The sequence below is a fragment of the Folsomia candida genome, unplaced genomic scaffold (genome assembly GCF_002217175.1).
Source record: "Folsomia candida strain VU population unplaced genomic scaffold, ASM221717v1 Fcan01_Sc039, whole genome shotgun sequence".
NCBI lineage: Eukaryota > Metazoa > Arthropoda > Collembola > Entomobryomorpha > Isotomidae > Folsomia > Folsomia candida.
The window spans coordinates 275,688-296,695 of record NW_019091231.1 but is presented as its reverse complement, the minus strand read 5'-3'; the positions used below and the strand labels follow the sequence as shown (position 1 = coordinate 296,695).

The 21,008-nt window shown below is 38.6% G+C and overlaps 1 protein-coding gene across 2 annotated transcripts; it reads left to right on the top strand.

The window, feature by feature from the left end:
- The first annotated feature begins 74 nt into the window (after positions 1-74).
- On the top strand, positions 75-3,132 carry LOC110861243 (bacillopeptidase F). 2 transcript variants are annotated; one of them, XM_035844583.1, is made up of 3 exons: positions 75-741; positions 1,254-1,734; positions 2,184-3,132. In XM_035844583.1, exons 1-3 carry the CDS (start codon positions 110-112, stop codon positions 2,310-2,312), a joined length of 1,242 nt encoding a protein of 413 aa, XP_035700476.1. In that variant the 5' UTR covers positions 75-109; the 3' UTR covers positions 2,313-3,132. The 2 variants fall into 2 exon arrangements, with proteins under 2 accessions (XP_035700476.1, XP_021966039.2); XM_022110347.2 differs by lacking the exon at positions 2,184-3,132 and adding an exon at positions 2,026-2,165.
- The last annotated feature ends 17,876 nt before the right edge of the window (positions 3,133-21,008 follow it).

Here is a 21,008-nt window from a genome sequence, read left to right as displayed (position 1 = left end):
TTTATCAACGATTATCGTCACAAAAAAGTGAATCTGGAGCGTTCAATCGGACATAAAAGGGCGAATTTCTCACATTTATTCTGCATTTCATTACAACTAAACCAGCATTATGATGAAGTTGCTGCTCATTTTCGCTGCCACGTTAACCGTAGTTCTCTCCGGTAGTGTCGACCCCTCCCTTACAAAAGGTGTTGATCTTGGCCTTAATACCGTCGCGATTCTCGAACTACCCCAAATTGTGGGGCAACTGGAGACCAACCAAGCCCTTCAAACGCTCTTCGGTGACGCCAAGGTTGCCACCCTGGTCGCCACTTTGAAAGGACTCACGTCCGCTGCGCAGGCGCCGTTCGTCTCAATCGCGGCGTCTCTTGGGCTTGAAATTGAGCAATATTGGATTTCCAATGTCATTCTGGTTAAGGGATTGACACTCGAAAAATTAGACACATTGTCCAAAACTCCGGGTGAGTTTATCCTCCGGAAACAACATATCGTCACCATTGACCATATCCGGTCTGGACGTGAGGAGATTTCGAACAATTTGACGGTACAGAACCCACAATGGGGCGTGGCTAAAATAAGAGCACCGGAAGCATGGAATCTGACCACGGGGGAAAACGCGGTGGTTGGCTTTATCGATACCGGTGTTAATATTGGCCACGTGGCGTTATCAGATGGCTACGCAGGTGCGTGGATGGACCCATATTATAATACGCCCACACCGACGGATGTGCAAGGTCACGGGTAAGTATAATTAAAACTGCCTTTTTCATTTGCATAATTACAGCACGATGAATAAGTAATAGTAGATGATAACAATTCTATTTCAGCTATTTCATAACAGATGAATAACAATAACAACTTTAATACTTTTTTTTCAAAATTTTTGAATGAATGAACATCAAATGTATATTTATTCCCTAATATGTATACTTAACAAGATTGAACGAATACTTGTATTCGTTATTAATTTGTCACTATGCTTGATACAAAATCATGTATTTATTTTCAATTTAGATTAATTGAATAGTCAGTTAGTAATTTCCAATTTTAAAATTTATTGAAATTTGAATGAAGAAGTATTTTATGAACGGATAAGATGACAATAATCTAATTTCTCAATGAAACCCCGTTTTAATCAAATTAAGAAAAGTATAAACTACGGATGGGGAATTTCATAAACTTAAGATTCCGTTGATCTACATCGAAAATTGTGCACGAAATTTAGCTGATTATATAAATCATTATAATTGTAGCTCATTTATCGCTGGAATCGTTGTCGTGCGTGCCAACGGGATCGGTGTCGCCCCTGGGGCGCAATACATTGCCTGTCGCGGAATGAACAATCAGGGGTCCGGAACTGAGGCGGCTTTAATTCAGTGTGCCGAATTCATGGTGACGGCCACCCCTCGTCCCCAAGTTGTCCCAAACGCTTGGGGTGGTGCATCTGGAGCCTGGTTTGAGCCAATAATTTCTGCCTGGCGAAGCGCGGGAATCATTCCTCTCTTCGCCATTGGTAATTCTGGGCCTAACTGTGGAACGATTTCGGCTCCAGGAAGTCACGCAAGCGTTATCGGTGCTGCTGCCACGTCAGACACGGATGCTGTTGCCACTTTTTCCTCGCGTGGACCAGGCGCTGGAGGTGTACTTAAGCCAGACTTTGCCGCGCCTGGTTCAAATATTTTATCGGCTGGGACCGGAGCGGGAAACTATGTGACCATGTCGGGAAATGGAGCGGTATGGACTTTTTTCAATAGATCTGTTGTTCGATTTAGCACGAAGTAACAGGAAAATTTTATTATCTCAAGGATATTGCGAATTACGCTTTGCAGAGTAATCTCTCACGAAAATGCTACTCGTCTCATTTATTTATTTTGCAGTGTAAAAACCTAAATTCGCAATCTCCTTATTAATATTTTTGCAGTAAATATTCGAGCTATCGCTGAATTTATCATTGGTGAAATATAGCGTTTACGTGCAGATTTAGTGTAGAATCCCTCAAGAAAGTCTCAATCACCATAATTTCAGGGTCCACACACCGACGGTGTGTATGGCAGAGAGATAAGTCCCCAGCACGGATTTGTCAAATTTGAATAAATAAGTGTCATTGATCCCCGAGTAGAATGTTATTGGTCGCATTGCCTTCAACGTCTTTCTGAAATACAGATCCCTTTTCCCTCCCTTAGCCACGTGGTTCTTCCAAAGTCGCAAAATCTCTGCGGAATCCTGATTCAACCCGATTGCCACGGGTAACAAAGCCTGCATCACGAGAATCAAGAGACTCGCGAGTATTGGGAACATGGCGTAGTACATGAACGGCATGTCGTAGTCGAGAAACTTTATCGTGGCGAAGTTTAGCGTGGCTGATAACGCGATCCCAACCCCCATCAAGAGAAAACTTTCCGTTGCCATCAGGTCGGCTGGAATAATGACGAAAAGTTGAATCCTTTTGAAAATGAGGATAGTCTTTTTGTCAAGAGTTTTCCCGGTTCTAGAAATTTTGTAAGGACTTTTATAAAAATTGCGTTAAGGTTACATTGGATGATGTGGGATCGATTTGTAATCTCGCTCAACCCTTGTGTCAACCTCAATGTCTTGGATAATTGGGGTTTTTTCAAGCTGTGCCGGAATTGTCTGTCTAACGAGTTATGACAAAATAAGCAAGCTAAAAAATACACGTTTTTATATAACCTTTCCGATGAATGGCCTCCTTGAAGAAAAATATTGGAAGCGGTAAACGTAAATAAAGATAAATTTTGGTTAGGTTAATACACAGAACTATACTATTATATCTAGAAGGCGTACTGGACGAGCGATAGTAGCCACGTTATGAGCGCCCGTCGTGGTCCTCAACCAAACTAAATAATACACTGGTGTATTGCACACCAGCGCCACGGGTGGTTGTCTCGAGCAATGTAATACACAGATGGGTATGTGCGCCACCGTCGCTCCAGTTGAGACACTACTTTGCATCTCAAATCAGCAGGGGAGACATACCCATTGGGTTAATATTAAATATTAACCTTCACGGGGCGAAAATCAAGTTAAACGTGTGAACTTTGACATATCTAAAGCCTATTGATATAGATATGAACAGTTGTAAATATTTAGTTCAATACAAAATCGTGAAATTGATGCTGTTTTAGAAAATTTGGTATTAAACAGGGGCAGAGTGAGACTTAAAATCAGTGAAGGACTAATTCCTTCTTAACGACTTAATGCCTTACCCAAGTTGTGGCGCATCCTGCAAAAATTTTGCAATACTTTTCACCATCAATTGTAACGGCATTGCGAGGAAGATGACGATGAAAGGGAGCGACCTCTGGCATGCGTTGAAGAAGGTGTAAGACAGCGGGGCCCGGATCAAGATGTCCGCCACCCACACGATTCGATTCCCCAGGATGCCCCATCTTTCCCATAGGACGTGTCCACAAACGTCCGTCCTACGCAGTATGACCATTGGGAACACAACGAAGCGAGTAATCAGGTTGGTGGATATTAGACCAAAAAAGTACAAGATGCCTGGAGAGAAAATAAAAAGAAGAGAAAGACGTTAAACTTATAAACCTTATACAAAGGTGACGCTTTTATGAATTGTAAAGTTTTTACACCTATTTTATCCAGTTTGTCATCCGTCGTGTATATTTTGGGTATGCCGAATATTTCCAGTATCGAATCCATCCTTGTTTTCGTGGTCTTGGTTTCAACTGTTATATGTAGTGACACATTAATGAGGTGAGCTGGATACTAAACTATTCTGGGGTATTTCATATTTTGGGGAGCATTTGTAATTTCGAATCACAATTTTACTTTACAGGATTAGTGGGCCGAATAGTTGACATTACTGGTGTAAAACTTCAATTTATTATAGCAAAGTGAACATCGCTAAAGATAACAAATATTTATATAAGAGAAATATTCTCCCAAAATGTACTAATTGGCTTTGTTCAGGTCAGTAGCAGAATTATAGATTCGGGGCCGGTATGTGAGCTGGGTATGGGGGCCTAAATCTAAGTTAACCGTGCTGGGAGAGTGAATTTAAAAAAAAAATGATGTTAAGGGACCATTTATGGAGCGAAAGGAAAACGGGTCCGTAATTGGGTTTCTCCACAGAATTACCGATCCGTTTTCTATTCTGTCCAAAAATGAGCGCTAAACATCATTTTTAAGAAATTATTTTTGTGCCTGTGTCCCAGGCAGCCTTAGCTGTTTTTCAAGAGTCTATTTTTTCTGAATTTCAGCTACGAAGTTTTATACAACACTGTAATTCTCCTATTTAGTATAAATGGTTCGGAAATAGTTTCTCCCCACTTACTCCTGCCAGAAAAACCTAAGCTTACTCCTCCTCAAAACTTTGTGACATCGATAAATAGTATTCGTTATTTCTACTCAAGCTTTTCATATGCACCTATGACGTTCCTCTTCAATGTATTAAAAAGAATCTACATATGTACATCTTACCAACATTTTCACTGTGAATTTCTTCATCAGCCTGAAGGAACTGGTTGAGCATGAGTACATCATTCTGCCCAGTTAATAGAATAACAATTCCTGTCCCAGTCAGGGTTCCAGCCGCTATGAAAACTATGCCGTATTGAAAAACGTGCGCAATGCCGAGACCCGGTCGCGGCGAGAGTAAATGCCAGCCGATCACGTAAATACAGGAACCCCCCGTTATGACTGGGATTAAGACAAATAAGGAGAAATACCAACGAAAGAATTTCCACGGAGATGCGTCATTGTACAGGAGCCGATTTATACTCGGATCCCACCCGATCGGAGTTGGTGGTAAGTGACGATTTAGTCGAAAGAAGTTCTTTACGGCGTAGGAGACTAGTGGAGTAGGCATCTTGACCAATTTTACTCGACTAAGAAGCTGGTATTAAATCTTTACTGGCGGATTAACTGGCAAAAACAGTAAGAACGACCATTACCGTTCGGTAATATCTATTTACTAATGTCGATGAAGAATTTACCATTCAGCAATGAAACAAATGACTATCATTCCGGGCGCAAAGTACAGTCAAGACAATACCAGAGGAATCCGTGACTTTACCGGATTACACTTCATTCCGTGTGGTCAAGACTAGTTTGGATTAAGAGTTTTGGATATTTATGCATATATTTATAAATGTATGTAGTTTGTACCGACGAATTTAGACCCAATTTAACAATTTCAGTCTTAATTCGTGGTGAAATTAAGTGATGGTAACCTGTTTGCAAATCCAAGAAATTGGATTTTCAAAGCTTTAATTACTAACTAAACCTAATACCAAGTAGCTAGACACATAGGTAAAAAGATGTATATCTATGTATGTGTAACTTCGAAAAAAGTCTAATTCTCAGTCTAATCCTCAGTAATTCCATAGTTTAGGTACATACGTAAATTGAGACAACGTATGGAAGGAAGTCGTCATAAATACTTGATTCAGTGAAGAAAACATATTATAGAATTCGATTAGTATTTACAAAAGCAAGGATAATTTAAACATTTTAGAATTGAGAATACTTTCGTATGAATTTGTAATCCTGTTTATTTCAGCAATATTGACAACTTATAAGCTTTTGTTTGTTTCATATGTAAGAGTAAATCCTTATCTTAACGAAATTTTCGATTAATTTTTAATCCTATACTAATTTTTGGCATGGCATTAGAAATTGGCTTTCCACAATGACAAATATCTACGCAGGATATTAACATATATATTAACATATGTATATAAACATATGTTAACATATATGTAATATGTAGTTGAATATCCTGAATTATTAAATGTTGTTTTTTTTCAAACGTTGAGAAAAAAATTTTTGCCTTAGCAATGAGCAGTTAGGTATTTTATTTTATTTCATATGTATGTAAATATGTATGTAGTTCATCTCATAATTTTCAAATAGGAGAAGGATATCGCTTCCTAACAAACATAGATATTTATTTATGTTGACTAATTTAGCTGAAACGTATGTGCCCAGCGTGCCTGAAGAAGGTTATCGGAGCCTGGTTTGGTTATTGTGTCATATGTAGATCTGAGAGTGTCTTCATGTAAAAATTATGACGCATAACAGTAAAAATGCAAATAGACTATGTATGTAAATAGACTATTTAAAACAACCTTTTTCCAAGCTTCACACACATTTTCAGCATTTTCCGGTGAGTTCAAAAAGTAAACCGAAAATTGCTATACAATTCCTAATTTTGTGCTTGCTTTTTTGATTCACTCACGAGAAAATCTTGGTGTGGCTAGGAAAAATGTTCCAAGTTCACATTGTCTCAAGGTATGTAAATTTGTATGCATAATTGTATCGGTATTATCCGTATGTGTCTAATTGTACAAACAATGCATAATTTAGACACACACAAATCACTAAACACAAATCAAATAAACCGTTACCACGCATGTAACCAAGGGGTGAAAGAAGTGTGGTATACGTCAAAGTGAATTTCATGTTATGTTCGAAAATTTGTTAAAATTTACACATCTGACGTGTTTTCAACGTTTGTATCTCAGATGTGTCAAATTTAACAGTTGATAACCATAATATGACTTTTCGTGACCTCTGAGGTCAAAATAAAGGTCACCATTGAAATCAGCGTCAAATTTCCTGTTAAATTGACATATGTATGCCCTATGACCTTCAGATGACCTCTGAGGTCAAAATGGAGGTCACCATTAAATTCGACGTTCAAAAATAGTTAAAAATGATGTTTCACATGTCAAAATTGACACGTGACACTTTTTCGTCACTTTTCGTCACTATGACGACGTCATCGTCACATGTGACGTCCAAACGTAAAATGACATTAATTTTCGAAATCCTCATTGAAAAATAGTTAAAAATGATGTGTCACATGCCAAAACTGAAATGTGACACTTTTTCGTCACTTTTGGTCACTGTGACGATGTCATCGTCACATGTGACGTCCAAACGTAAAGAGATATGAATTTTCGAAATCCTCGTTGAAAAATAGTTAAAAATCATGTGTCACATGTCAAAACCGAAATGTGAAACTTTTTCGTCACTTTTCGTCTCTATGACGACGTCATCGTCACAGGTGACGATGTCACGGTGTCCATCTTCGAACTCGTCCTGTCCCTTGACGTTAGGAGTTAACGTTCAAAATTTCAAGTCTCTATGTCATTCCCTTCAAAAGTTATCGGACCAACGGAACGACAGACAGACGGACAGACGGACGGACATAACGATCTTATAAAGGGCTTTCACCCCTTAATAAATGAATAATTTAATAAGTTGTTAGACGCAGTTTAAGAAGCATGTTAGACACATGCTTCTCTGGGCGGTATTGTCAATACCGCCCAGAGAAGCATGTGTTTAACCAATACCGTATTGACGTCATGGGCCGGATATTTGTGAAATATGACACGAGAGATTCTTACTAGGAAATGTTGGAGTCATTCCCAAATTCAGATACAAATATTGATAATGTGCTAAAACATGAAATGTGTGTATGCAAATCAAGAAAGTGCTCATGATACCAGGCACGCATGCAAATAGACTTTAATTTCCACCCGGTTTCTCTGAAATGTATATTTGTTTGTCCACAAATAAAGCAATTTCAACATTTTAAACTTAAATGTGCGTTTTTCCAAGGTAAACTTCATATCGAAGCAGAATGCTCTCAAAAATAGGTAGTTTCTTAATTCGTCCGTATACATTAAATTAGAATTATAATTCAAAAATGAGTCTAACATCCATCCAAAATTTAATTCAGCTTCAATTAAAATTGATCTCTGTAATGATCAAGTCGCCAATTTGTATCAAAATTAAACCACTACAAAGTACGGTTTCAACGGTAAAATTAAGTTTTGGGACAAAAATTAAACTTGTGGTTCTCGTGGCATACGCGATATTTATTTTATTACATAGTTTCTGGCAAATCAAAAAATTACCGAAAAATACTGATCCAACAATTTTCGCGATTATTGGGCTATTTTCGTCCGGAATTTTTATAGGGATTCATATGTTGGTGAACACCTTATTCTTCAAGAGGGACGACGTTGCTACACAGTTGAACCTGATTTTGAACTATGAGCAGCAAAATTTGTGCAAAAAATTTGTCAGTGGAAATATTCAAAAACTATTTAAAGGGGTCGTGTTCCTGTTGGGGTCAGGATTTCCGATCGCTGCCCCGATAGCGATTGGATTAATAAATGTGATGGAATTATACATGCCACCCTTTATCGGTTCGGTTCTTCCGGAAATTCGGATAGATGGGTGGGAAAATATTGGTGAAATTGTTCTAATCAGCGGGGGGCACTTTGTCGCAATTTTGGTCCAGGCTTGGATGGTTTACATAATATCGTCGACCGTAATGATGTTGATATTTCATATCCTGGTCGGGTCAGTGTTCAGTTTGTGGGGACATTTGAGCAAACTTGCAAGGTTTGGTGATTTATTTATAACATACAAAATCTGGTGTAACACTACTACATTTACATACATGCGAGTAGACTGTAAATATCATGTAGTAATATTTTTTCGTCATGATGGTAAGAGCTCCAAAAAATAGTACCAACGTATTCGTTGCTAGGGCGATAGGCGTATGAAATTAATCTTTGCGAAAAACAGAGTTGCTACCGAATACCTTACAATATGCACGGCACACTTGTTTCTTTCAGATTTCTTTGAAATGTCTAATTTCAAAGAAATTTTTTCATGTCTAATTCAGTACATTTACAAAATCCAAATAACTTTTAACCCAAACTCTGAGCAGTACGCAAAAACCATTTATGTACATATTTTTACTTTAAAACAAATAAAAAAACGTTTCCACGTCTCAAGCCGAATCACGCATTATGTAGATTTGGAAGCGGTGAATCCATCGATTCTGCTGTGGAAGGGGTAGGACTTTTTTAACTTAAAAAAATCTCTGGTTTTTGTTAACTGGCCAAAGTTTTGAACTAGCAGTTGTTTGTATTTAATGCACACATACATATGTGGAATTAAAGAGGTAAACAATATGAACGTAACAAGCCCAGCGTACTCATTCTAGAATTTTAATTGTGGTTTGAGTGTTTATTAATGTGGTTATATAAATTTGTATAATTTCCAGTTTGGGGAAAAAGGAGGGTTCCAGACTTTTTCTAAAGTCCATCATTCTCCACCAACTGAGACATTTCCGGCAATTGAAGATAATTGAGGCCCAAATAAATTTCACGATGAGCACAACGTTCCTTCCCTCCGTCCTTGTCTCGTTCTGTTTTGCAAACATTATGTCCACTTTTCTCTCGGTGTTGTACATCCGGAGGGGATTGTTGTTCCATAATTTGGGCCATTTCATCTTTCTGCACATCAGTTGGCAAACCTATTTTGGAATCATGTGCTTCGGAACGTTGCCCGGGTTACTGAATAAAAATTCGATAAAATACCTCGGAAGTTTTGGAAGAAGGGAGTTCAAAAGTGAGAATCTCGGAGTGGCGTTTAAGAAAGATGTGAAGGCCTGTGGTCAAATGAGGATCAAATTTGGGAGTAACTTCGTAGGGATTTTAACCCCCCTGGTTATGATAAGTTTGTGTGTTAAGTGGACGGTTAAACTTCTTTTAGTGGCACAATAATGTTACGAAATTAAGTTACATTGCTATTAACAATGGAACATTTATCCAAGCTCCAGACGCTGGGAGGTATGTACATATTTACAGTATGGAACAAATTTAATGCTACGATGACATAATTTTTATATCGACATGATAATTTTTGGATAATTTTCTTTGACCTTTCTAATATTTTTTATCGGATGCAACATGCGTTTTGAAGAAAAATGAGCTTGGGTCGGACCATGTACGATTTTTTTGACGCCCACAGGAGTTTTTCGCCAAGGACAAGTTGGAGGCCTAAAATCGCCACCGCGGCGAAAATTCGAAAACTGAAATATACGTTTGCATACCGACAGTCCCTACATGCAAACATGCACACGTTTGCATGTAGGGACTGTAACCAAGGAGTGAATTTTGTAGCAGCACACAAATCCCAACATCCGCCGAATTCAGCAATATACTCAATCCCACAACAAAAGTGGAATGTTTAAAATTCGCAAGGTTTATCAACACTTGTCTCCTGCACATACAAGAACTTCATAGCCTGGATGCATAAATCGCGAGACACAGCGATTACTTATCTTCACTCTTAAGCCACCACTTGCTCTCTCTCCACTCTCCTGAGCTCCGATCAGAGCTAGGCGGATATCGAGTGAAAACCTCCAAATATCCGGATATATATTCATATCCGGGCCAAAATCTCGCCCTCCAACCTCCACCCTCCAATATCCATCCAAAAATCTCGCCCTCCAACCTCCACCCTCCAATATCCATCCTAAATTCTCGCCCTCCAACCTCCAATATCCATGGAGGTCCTACATGTTATGTTCCCGCCCTCCAACCTCCAAACCTCCACTATCCTGGCCAAAATCTCGCCCTCCAACCTCCACCCTCCAATATCCATCCTAAATTCTCACCCTCCAACCTCCACCCTCCAATATCCGGGCCAAAATCTCGCCCTCCAACCTCCACCCTCCAATATCCGGGCCAAAATCTCGCCCTCCAACCTCCACCCTCCAATATCCATCCCGAATTCTCGCCCTCCAACCTTCACCCTCCAACATCCATGAAAAAATCTCGCCCTCCAACCTCTAAACCTCCAATATCCACGATATCCGCCGAGCTTTGTCTCCGATTACCCACATCCACTTCACACGACACACTCGCTGACTGCAGCCCACACCACCGCCACCACCACGATAACTATGAATCACGTCGCTGCTGTTCTCTTCCTCAAAATCGGGCTTCTCAGCCACAGCATGGGATTCCCATACGGACAGCTAGCCAACGTACTCAAACATGACTCGATGTCAGCGACTTCATCGCCCACGTGCGCAATGCGGTAGGACCGGCTGGGGACTTCACTTCTAAGAATGGACTTGAGTCCAGTAATGTGTACAACTCCATCCTCCAATACTCCGTCCTCAATGCATACCTTGAAAGAGAGAAACACAAACTCCTCACTTAACAAAGCGAGCGTCAAGTGCAGGTGCACGAAAGCATTGAAAAATTCAACATCACACAAACAATCTGCCTGGTCGCTTTCCTGATGACAGCCATCATCTCCGTCATCACCGGTGTCATCCAAACCCGACGACTCCCCCCACGCCAACACCAACGCCGCCGCAGTGCTAGCGACATCAACCACTATTGACGCCACCCCCCAAATCAGCCTACGCCTCCCCCTCGTGCCAAAATCCCGCCACCCAACCCACCCCCACCTCAAGCAGGAAGATCGCCCCGGCTTCCACCCACGAACCACCCCCCCCCCCAGTCTGTACTACCCCCCCCCCCCCATCCGACCCCAAGTGCAAATCTCAAGAACTCCCATTCTATGCGGCTCACACAAACATTTACATACCTAATCACGCACAATCTTTCTAAATTAAATGCTGTATCGCAAATTAAATCTCTCAACTTTCTCAATTTTTATTAAAACTGTCTAGAGCTTACACAACACCCATTACACGTTTAATATTAGAACTCTCCTTAGCTCAACCTTAAAAATATACACATTAATTGTACCTTTATGGGCCCGAAGAGGCCTTTAAAAGGATAACCTTATAAATCTTATCTTATCTTACCTTACATATATATATATATATAGTAAGCTAGTCAATATCAAATCGTAAATTAATGAGGCTCGAAACGTTTGTTTTACCATGATTATAAAATTTACAAATACAGTACACTTATGAAACCGAAGACTTTATAATTACTTTGCATCCTGATTTCTCCGGTGAAGTAGTATGAAGGTTAACTCGTTGTTTTCTCAACACACAAATGAATTTTCTGCACACACATTTTCTAACGTTGCATATAATCCTTCTAGTGCATAAAATAACATCCTCAAAGTGATATTTTTCTCTTACAATTATAAAAATCTCATAACTCCCAACAATCCCAGCTGTGCCTATCGCAACCCCCCAAATAACAAAAAATTTCGCCAAACTAGACAAAATAATGGAGCTTTCACGTTCCAAGTTTTGACTCTTCAGCTTGTCGCTCTCCGACCGATACATAGCTCTCATTTGATCGAATTGCAGAAAAAATGCAGCCCAGTACGGCCGAAGACCAGAATCGCCCAAAACATGCCTCATGAAACGGTCAATCTCCCAAAGGCAATCCACATTAGTTGCTACATAACTATGCAATACACCTCCGATCGGGAAGGTTCTGCATTGCAACTCTTCGCCTGCTTCAGCTTGAAACATAGGTTGTATCCCAGCCTGGTAAGAGGAAATATGTAGCTCAACATTCCCCAGCCTCTCTTCAATATTTAATATCTGACCCACCGAAGAATTTTTCCAAACGTGCATTTCATAATATTCGTACAATAGCAGCTGTTCACGAATGGTACAAATCGCCTTAGGTAAAAGGTTGGAAAGACCGTGCTTCTTAAATTCTTCCCTAATGTCAGTACCGTTCACTGTGATATCAAATTCCTCAGTGTCTAGACTCCCATCATAAACTATCTGGCTGTACCCCCTCACTTTAAAAAATTCACCAACAGTATGAATCTTAAATAATTCAGAAGGTAGTATCAGTCTCATTGTAATGAGAGATTCGTACCCTGACGACAATATCAGCATTGCGAAAACGAAAAGAATATACTTAACTGGATATGGTGAAATCGGTTGCCGGAAAGCTACTGATATTAAAAAATAGACTTGCGAGGCATAATAACAGCACCTCTTTCCACTTCATTTATTTAAATTGAATTGTAACATCCAAACGATTGGGAGGAGAACTGTTACGCACACTCCCATCCAGCAATGGTAATCATAAGGGGTTAGCCATACGGTCCAAGTAGATTCGAATTTGGTAACCGCTCTGCAATACAAGATGTGCCTCTGATAGGCGGAATACATTCGGGGAACTCTCTTAAGAGATTCGGGTATTGAAACGAAAGCTAGGTTGACGTGGATCGTGTTAAACGGAGATTTCCAAAATGTTTCTGGTGATACATCGTAGCCCATCGAAATATTAAAATGACTCGACAGGAGGTGCAAGAATTCACTATTATCATTACAGGGTGTGTGGAATATGTCCATTTCAATACGATATAAATCCGCACGTGGAATGCATTTGATATCGAATGCATTGACAGCTAGTAACATCGAATGATGTAAGGCCAAAGATGGACGCCATTTTCGTTGAAATATATCCCAAATTGGTATTTTTGGTGGGATTATGCCATACGTGCCACCCACATAAGCATCTTTCAAGACGAAGTAATCCGCATAATTAGGGGACGAAGATAAAGAGAGATACGCCGAAGATGGTGACTTACCCCACGGAATTAGTATATGTTGATGGATCCTAATCACGAATACAGACTCTGGGGAATTGTAGTAATTAGAAAATATGGCTTTCTGATCATGTTGTAGATTTTGGTAGATTTGGGATTTGAAATCGACGAGAAATAAGAATATTACAACACAGTTGCTCCCAAGACGTTGCTGAGTTCTGAGAAGGGAAGTTTCATTTTGGGGCAGCGTGTGACGAAGGATAGTCAAAGTAACGAGAACGTGTGCAGTTTCTGGCCTTTGTGGGGTTTCTACGAAATATGGGATGAATGATCGGAAATGATCATCTGGTTGGTATTCACGGTATATAAAGAGGCAGTTTATGTCGTCCTGTGAATTACCTAAAGTTGTTGCTATGTATCCAATTAAAGGGAGAATAATTCCGTATAATAGATTCATTTTAATTATGAGGATAAGGGTTTCTGAAATATTGTAGAATTGAGGTACTATGTAGTTATTTCGCTCGTAAGCAAATATCCTCTTTATTTGAAATGTTAGATCAACAGGGAAAACAATTTATGCAATGAAACAGTAAAACTTTCGTGACTTCATTCCAAATTATCTTAATGGGTTATATAAATTCTGTTTTACATGCAAGATTCGCATTAAAGAAATTGGTAGTCACGAACATCGTTAACTGACGTGCTTGCCATTACATGTATCTACATGTGTATAGCAAATCTCTTGATAAGAAACTCATGTTGTTCTAAAATATATGTAGATTTACTGCATATATTTAAAATAAGCCGTCAGAAATAAATCTTATTTTCTAGAAAAAATTGGAACGTAGATATACGCGCACACACATAATCTGCCAATGCTGAGGTCTTGCGGAGGTATTAAATGAATTATGCGACGAATAAATATGGCTGCCTTATCATATCACATTCTTCCTACCTAAGTACATCATAAAGTTTAGGTTTTGATGGATGAATATCAGATACGTAAATATGAACACGTACATATGCTTACGTCAAACTAGAAAAACAAGCTCGTGCAAAAACTGATTATTTCTTTTATTATAGGAAATTATCTAACCAAAATAATATTTTCTTCATAAAAAGAGTACGATAGCAAAAATAATGGTGGGAGAAGCACCAATGTGCATGCATAGATATTTATGTAGTGTAAAGTAGATAAAGTTGCGATATTTTAAACCATTTCTGGTTTCTTTTGCTATCCTCAAAATATCTATTAAACTACGTTACACAAGTAATGACACTGTTTAGCATTTATTTAAATATGATAAAAATCAAAAATCCAAATTTGTATGAAACATGTAATATTGTTTATGTAAGATTATTAACTAAGTTCTGGCAAGATGGAAAGGTCAACCCCAGGATAATTTATTTAGCTTGAAATTGGATGTTCAATCTTATTTTCTTTTCGTTTCCGTGTCAAAGTTCGATTAAACAACCAAACCAAATTTATTTTCTTTCGTTGACATAAAATCGGAAATCTTAGCTTTTGTATGACATTCTTCAGGACAATGATGAGCATCCTTTTCGCTCCTAAGACCACATCACGCCAGGTATATTGTTTATTTAGCATCACATAAATCTCATAACTTCCCACAATTACTGAAATACCTAGTGCACCGCCCCAAATCGCAAAGAATTTAGCTAAACTGATTAGAAAAATAAAATTCACACTTTCTAAGTCATCCTTCTTTACCCGGCTTAGACGCGACCGGGTATTGCTCTTGTGATTAAATTGAATATAACGTTCTCACCAATATGTTCTCACAAGGGAAGGTCCCCGACTGCTTATCGAGTTAAGCCTTCTCATTATATACATTTAATGCACTATCTAATACTAGTGACCCAATCTAATAAAATTCTCGTGTAAAAATCACTTTTGGTCATGATATGACGATTTTTGTAACGCATGAAATCACACTTTTCCATGCAACTCGTCTCTGCCACCACGCTGCGTTCCGACCGCTCGCCTTCTTAACCCTTTACACCATTACTCTCCATCTCACTAGATTATTTATATTTTAAATTGCAAAATTACTCCTTACCTTCAAAATTTTTTTGTTGGCAATATTAATTTTGTCGATTAATGTGATTATGATTTTCAATGAAGAAGTGATAAAAACAAAGATGCACATTGCAGTGAGCACAGCGAATAAAGTTTGCGTTTGGGCACAAATCACTTTCACACTTATCATAGGTCATTTTAAATAACACTTCACTAACATTTTTGAACTCAATTCTCTCCTCTGTATAGGTACAAGCAAACCAGGCATATTTAAACATTGGGACAAATATATCCGAGTTAAGTTGGTCAAAGATTAACGAGTGCAACTTCAAAACATTTTCTCTTTTATGCATATCCACCAATATGTTCTCACAAGGGAAGGTCCCCGACTGCTTATCGAGTTAAGCATTCTCACTATATACATTTAATGCACTATCTAATACTAGTGACCCAATCTAATAAAATTTTCGTGTAAAAATCACTTTTGGTCATGATATGACGATTTTTGTAACGCATGAAATCACACTTTTCCATGCAACTCGTCTCTGCCACCACGCTGCGTTCCGACCGCTCGCCTTCTTAACCCTTTACACCATTACTCTCCATCTCACTAGATTATTTATATTTTAAATTGCAAAATTACTCCTTACCTTCAAAATTTTTTTGTTGGCAATATTAATTTTGTCGATTAATGTGATTATGATTTTCAATGAAGAAGTGATAAAAACAAAGATGCACATTGCAGTGAGCACAGCGAATAAAGTTTGCGTTTGGGCACAAATCACTTTCACACTTATCATAGGTCATTTTAAATAACACTTCACTAACATTTTTGAACTCAATTCTCTCCTCTGTATAGGTACAAGCAAACCAGGCATATTTAAACATTGGGACAAATATATCCGAGTTAAGTTGGTCAAAGATTAACGAGTGCAACTTCAAAACATTTTCTCTTTTATGCATATCCACGTTAATCTCATCAAGCACCACTCTTTCGAAAATCTTTCTTCGCAATATTTTATATTGTCGAAAAATATACTTGTCCAGTGGTTGAATGAGGGACGTGGTACCGGCTGGAATTTGTTCCCGTTTGCATTTGTCTCCTAGCTCTGAATATATTTCGTCGTCGACTTGCCCAGTCCATGAATCATAAATTAGCATAATGTCATTCTCATTTGTAAGAGGCTTCACGCAGTCATTTATCCAATTTTTCATGATTTGCTTGTCCAGTTTTCCTGATTTTGAAGTTGTCAGATAAATGTTTCCCGGAACAATTAGTGACTCGGAAACGCGAGGCCCCAGTACCCCTTTTGGTTCTTGCAGACATACTAGTAGTTTGCCAGTGAGGCGACCAGCCATCGAAATAAGAGGCATTATCGTGTATGAATGAGATTTTGCATTTTGGGATTTGACTAATCCATAAGTATCCTTCTCTCCCTTATGCGAGAGAGTGCGTTGAGCAGAATGTTCGTAATGAAAGCCCGACTGGTCGAAATTGAAAATGAATTCAGGGGCAATTCCAACACGATCCATATTCACTTTATTCACAAAGAACACGCTTCAACTTCGATGCCACTCTGGTTTTCAATTTCTCTCACCGTTACATATTTGGTAATTTTTCTTGCTACTATTCTGTTTCGGAGCTTAAAGGAATGTAACCAATTCCGACTTGCCTTGAAATTGAGTTCCACCTCTCTAGCCTTGGTAATTCCCCATCGTATTAAATCCAGCTCACTGACATGAAACATGGAAAGTCTGGCACTATTAAATCTATGAATAACAAAATCTTCAATCTCCTTAAATTTATTTGCAACAGTGCTCTTTTTATTTACATATTCACGAATTCTTAAAATTGTAGAGTGATATAAAACTTTTGCATAGCGCCGTTTCGTCTGGTCTAGTTTACGTTTCTTTGCCTTGTCATAAAATGATAAAATGTTCACCATTTCCTGATAAGTAAACTTAACGTTATCTATAACACATTCCTGCCATTCTTGTGAAACTTGTTGGGAAAGTTGTTCAGAATTTTCTTCATACTCGCTAATGTCGCTGTCACTATTTTCATAAACACTTGAACTTTCACTAATATTGTTGGATAGGTCTGTGTAAATGTCGACTTCTTCACCATCGAAATCGTACTCTAGGCATGTGGTGGTTTCCAGATCCACTAATTTGTCACTGACCATATCGTCAATTATATGGATAACCTTTTTAGCAATCTCCATTTTATTCGGGAAGTCCACAGCGTCACCACATCCGCCATACTTGTCTTTAGCTAACCGAATCACTATTTCACAAATGCTAATTATTTTTGCCATTATTGCTCAATTGCCAATATTATTCACAATAAATTCCCTTTTTAGTAAACAAAATTATGTCGAAAAACAAATTAAATATTGCGATTCATATTAATGACAAGCGAGCTCGAGACAGATGGAAACCGCTCGCTCTCCGCCGGCCGAGTGGTGGTGACGAGTTGCATGGGGGAAGTGTGATTTCATGCGTTACAAAAATCGTCATATCATGACCAAAAGTGATTTTTACACGAAAATTTTATTAGATTGGGTCACTAGTATTAGATAGTGCATTAAATGTATATAGTGAGAATGCTTAACTCGATAAGCAGTCGGGGACCTTCCCTTGTGAGAACATATTGGTGGATATGCATAAAAGAGAAAATGTTTTGAAGTTGCACTCGTTAATCTTTGACCAACTTAACTCGGATATATTTGTCCCAATGTTTAAATATGCCTGGTTTGCTTGTACCTATACAGAGGAGAGAATTGAGTTCAAAAATGTTAGTGAAGTGTTATTTAAAATGACCTATGATAAGTGTGAAAGTGATTTGTGCCCAAACGCAAACTTTATTCGCTGTGCTCACTGCAATGTGCATCTTTGTTTTTATCACTTCTTCATTGAAAATCATAATCACATTAATCGACAAAATTAATATTGCCAACAAAAAAATTTTGAAGGTAAGGAGTAATTTTGCAATTTAAAATATAAATAATCTAGTGAGATGGAGAGTAATGGTGTAAAGGGTTAAGAAGGCGAGCGGTCGGAACGCAGCGTGGTGGCAGAGACGAGTTGCATGGAAAAGTGTGATTTCATGCGTTACAAAAATCGTCATATCATGACCAAAAGTGATTTTTACACGAGAATTTTATTAGATTGGGTCACTAGTATTAGATAGTGCATTAAATGTATATAGTGAGAATGCTTAACTCGATAAGCAGTCGGGGACCTTCCCTTGTCAGTCCGGATTCCCACAACACGTACCTCATAAAGCGATCAATATCCCAAAAGTAGTCGGCTGAGATTATGCCATACACGTGAATTACTCCACCAATATGGAAAGTTCCGCACTTTATTTCCTCCCCTAATTCAGGTTTAAAATAAACTTTTACCATCATTTCTATTGTTTCTGAGTATAATTTCAAATTGCCGAGTCCCTCATCCAGCGAGAACAGAAAACCTGACGTAGAATTTTTCCAAGCTAGGACACCGTAGATATAATCGTACAAACTGATAAATTCACTGGAAACAATCTGAAACACTTTCACCAACTCCTTGGTAAGGTCATGCTTCGCAAATTCGTTCCTAATATCTACATCATTTACTGAAATATTATATCCTCCTTTGTCATACCTCCCGTCAACAATAATTTCCTTGTATCCCCTCAATTTAATGAATTCCGCAATATTTTCAATTTGAAACAATTCTGTTGGTAACATTAATTTCATTGTGATTATTGATTCGTATCCTGATGATATAATTAACATTGTAAAGGCAAAAATTATATATTTAATTGGATACGATCTTATCGGTTGCCGGAAGGCGATTGAGATTAGAAAATGTACTTCGAAGGCATAATAGAAAAACCATTTGATCAGATTTAGCCTTAACACCCAAATCGTCGGGAGCAGGCAGACCGTTATGCACACCGCGATCCAACAATGGTAATCGTACGGGGTGAACCATACTGTCCAAGTTGATTCGAATTTTGCAACCGCTCGAAAGTACATGATATGCCTCTGATGGACTGAATAGAGTCGGAGAATGCCATCAAAATCTGTTACACTTGATGTGAGTGCCACTGAGAGATAAATTGTGTTAAATACTACGACTTTCTGCGATGGATTAATCCAGATGTTATAGACAATCGAGATGTTGAAACGTTTTTCAAGAAGGTAGTATACTTCTTGAATATCACTGCATGGGTAGAAGTACCCATCGCCACTGTTGTGCTTAATACGGTGCGATTTAGAGCGTGGTACACAGGCCTTGTTATCTTTATTTCCAGATAGTATATTCCATTTAATAAGAGATGTCACGTGTGGTCGCCACTTGCGTTGAAAGATGTCCCAAGATGTTACAAATTGTGGAATGGGTTCGTAGGTGTCTCCAGCACCGCCATTTTTGGAGTTATAGTAGTCCATATATTTGGGAGAGGAAAACAAATGTAAGTAGACCGAGGATGGTGATTTGCCCCAGGGGATTCCTACGCGTTGATGCAAGGCTATCAGAAATACGGCATTAGACGAATTGTAGTAGTAGGAGAATAGATTTTGTTGATCGTGTCGAAGGTTTGGATACTGATTGAGATCGATGAGAAATATAAAAAGTACGATGCAATCGGTTGCAAGACGAGGCTGGTTGATGAGTAAGGAAGTTCCGTTAAAGGTTGAGGTAAATATGGTCCATGTGGCGAGTCCAGGTGAAATTTCGGGCATTTGGGATGTAGACGTTAAGTAGATAAATGAAGCTATGTAGTCATCAGGCTTGTATTCCCGGTAAATGAAGAGACAATTTTGGCTATCGTCCTGATTATTAGCAGCCAATGCAATTGGTCCAAGTAACAAAAAAGCTATTACCTGAGGAAGAATCATTCCCAACCAACCAAGGTCCGAAAATATACGTACCAATGAGGTACCTTAGGGTCATTTCTGGTACTCAGAAAAAAGCATAGGTGACATACGAGATAAGTACGTACTTTTCAGGTTCTTGAAGAACTAGGTAAAAATAAATTACTTTAAGTACGTACTGAAGCCGTTCCCCAGGTACGTCCCCATTGGATCTTCTAAGTACGCTTTATGAACGTCTCCCGAGGACATGAAGGACGCCATCTAGGCAAGATAACCATGTCCAACATTGCCGTCGCATTCAAATTATTTGGTGGGTTATACACAAACCATGCCGTCTAGAAGAAATTTGCTTCAAAAAATACGCCGAAATGCTACTAAAAATTATAAAAACTCGATTGTGTTACTAAATTGTACTAGACCTACTTTGACATTAACATCGAGTGAACTGCCAAACCGAACAATTGATCAGAGTCAACTTCCAGTCAATCATCACAATCTTTTCCAACGGCAAAGTTATAATCCTTCACCAATTCTAATTAACCAAGTAGAAAGTGAACCAGAACCTATAAATATTAGAAAAGAACTTCAGTCTTGGGCAGTTAATCACCATTTGACTCAGTGTGCTGTGACAAACTTGCTTAAAATCCTAAAAAAACTGGATAACCACGAGTCATGGATTTAAAGTTGCTTACTGGCCCCCATTTTCAAAACAGCAAGCTAAATTAAAATCTGCAATCATTTCTGGTGCAACATACAATTCGATGACTTGGCAGGAATGCCTAATTAAGAACAAAATGAGAGAA

Coding starts and splice junctions, on each gene's coding strand:
- LOC110861243 (XM_035844583.1), top strand. CDS start 110: ATGATGAAGTTGCTGCTCATTTTCGCTGCCACGTTAACCGTAGTTCTC. Junction 742..1,253: donor ACGGATGTGCAAGGTCACGG/GTAAGTATAATT, acceptor TTATAATTGTAG/CTCATTTATCGCTGGAATCG. Junction 1,735..2,183: donor CCATGTCGGGAAATGGAGCG/GTATGGACTTTT, acceptor TCCCTCCCTTAG/CCACGTGGTTCTTCCAAAGT.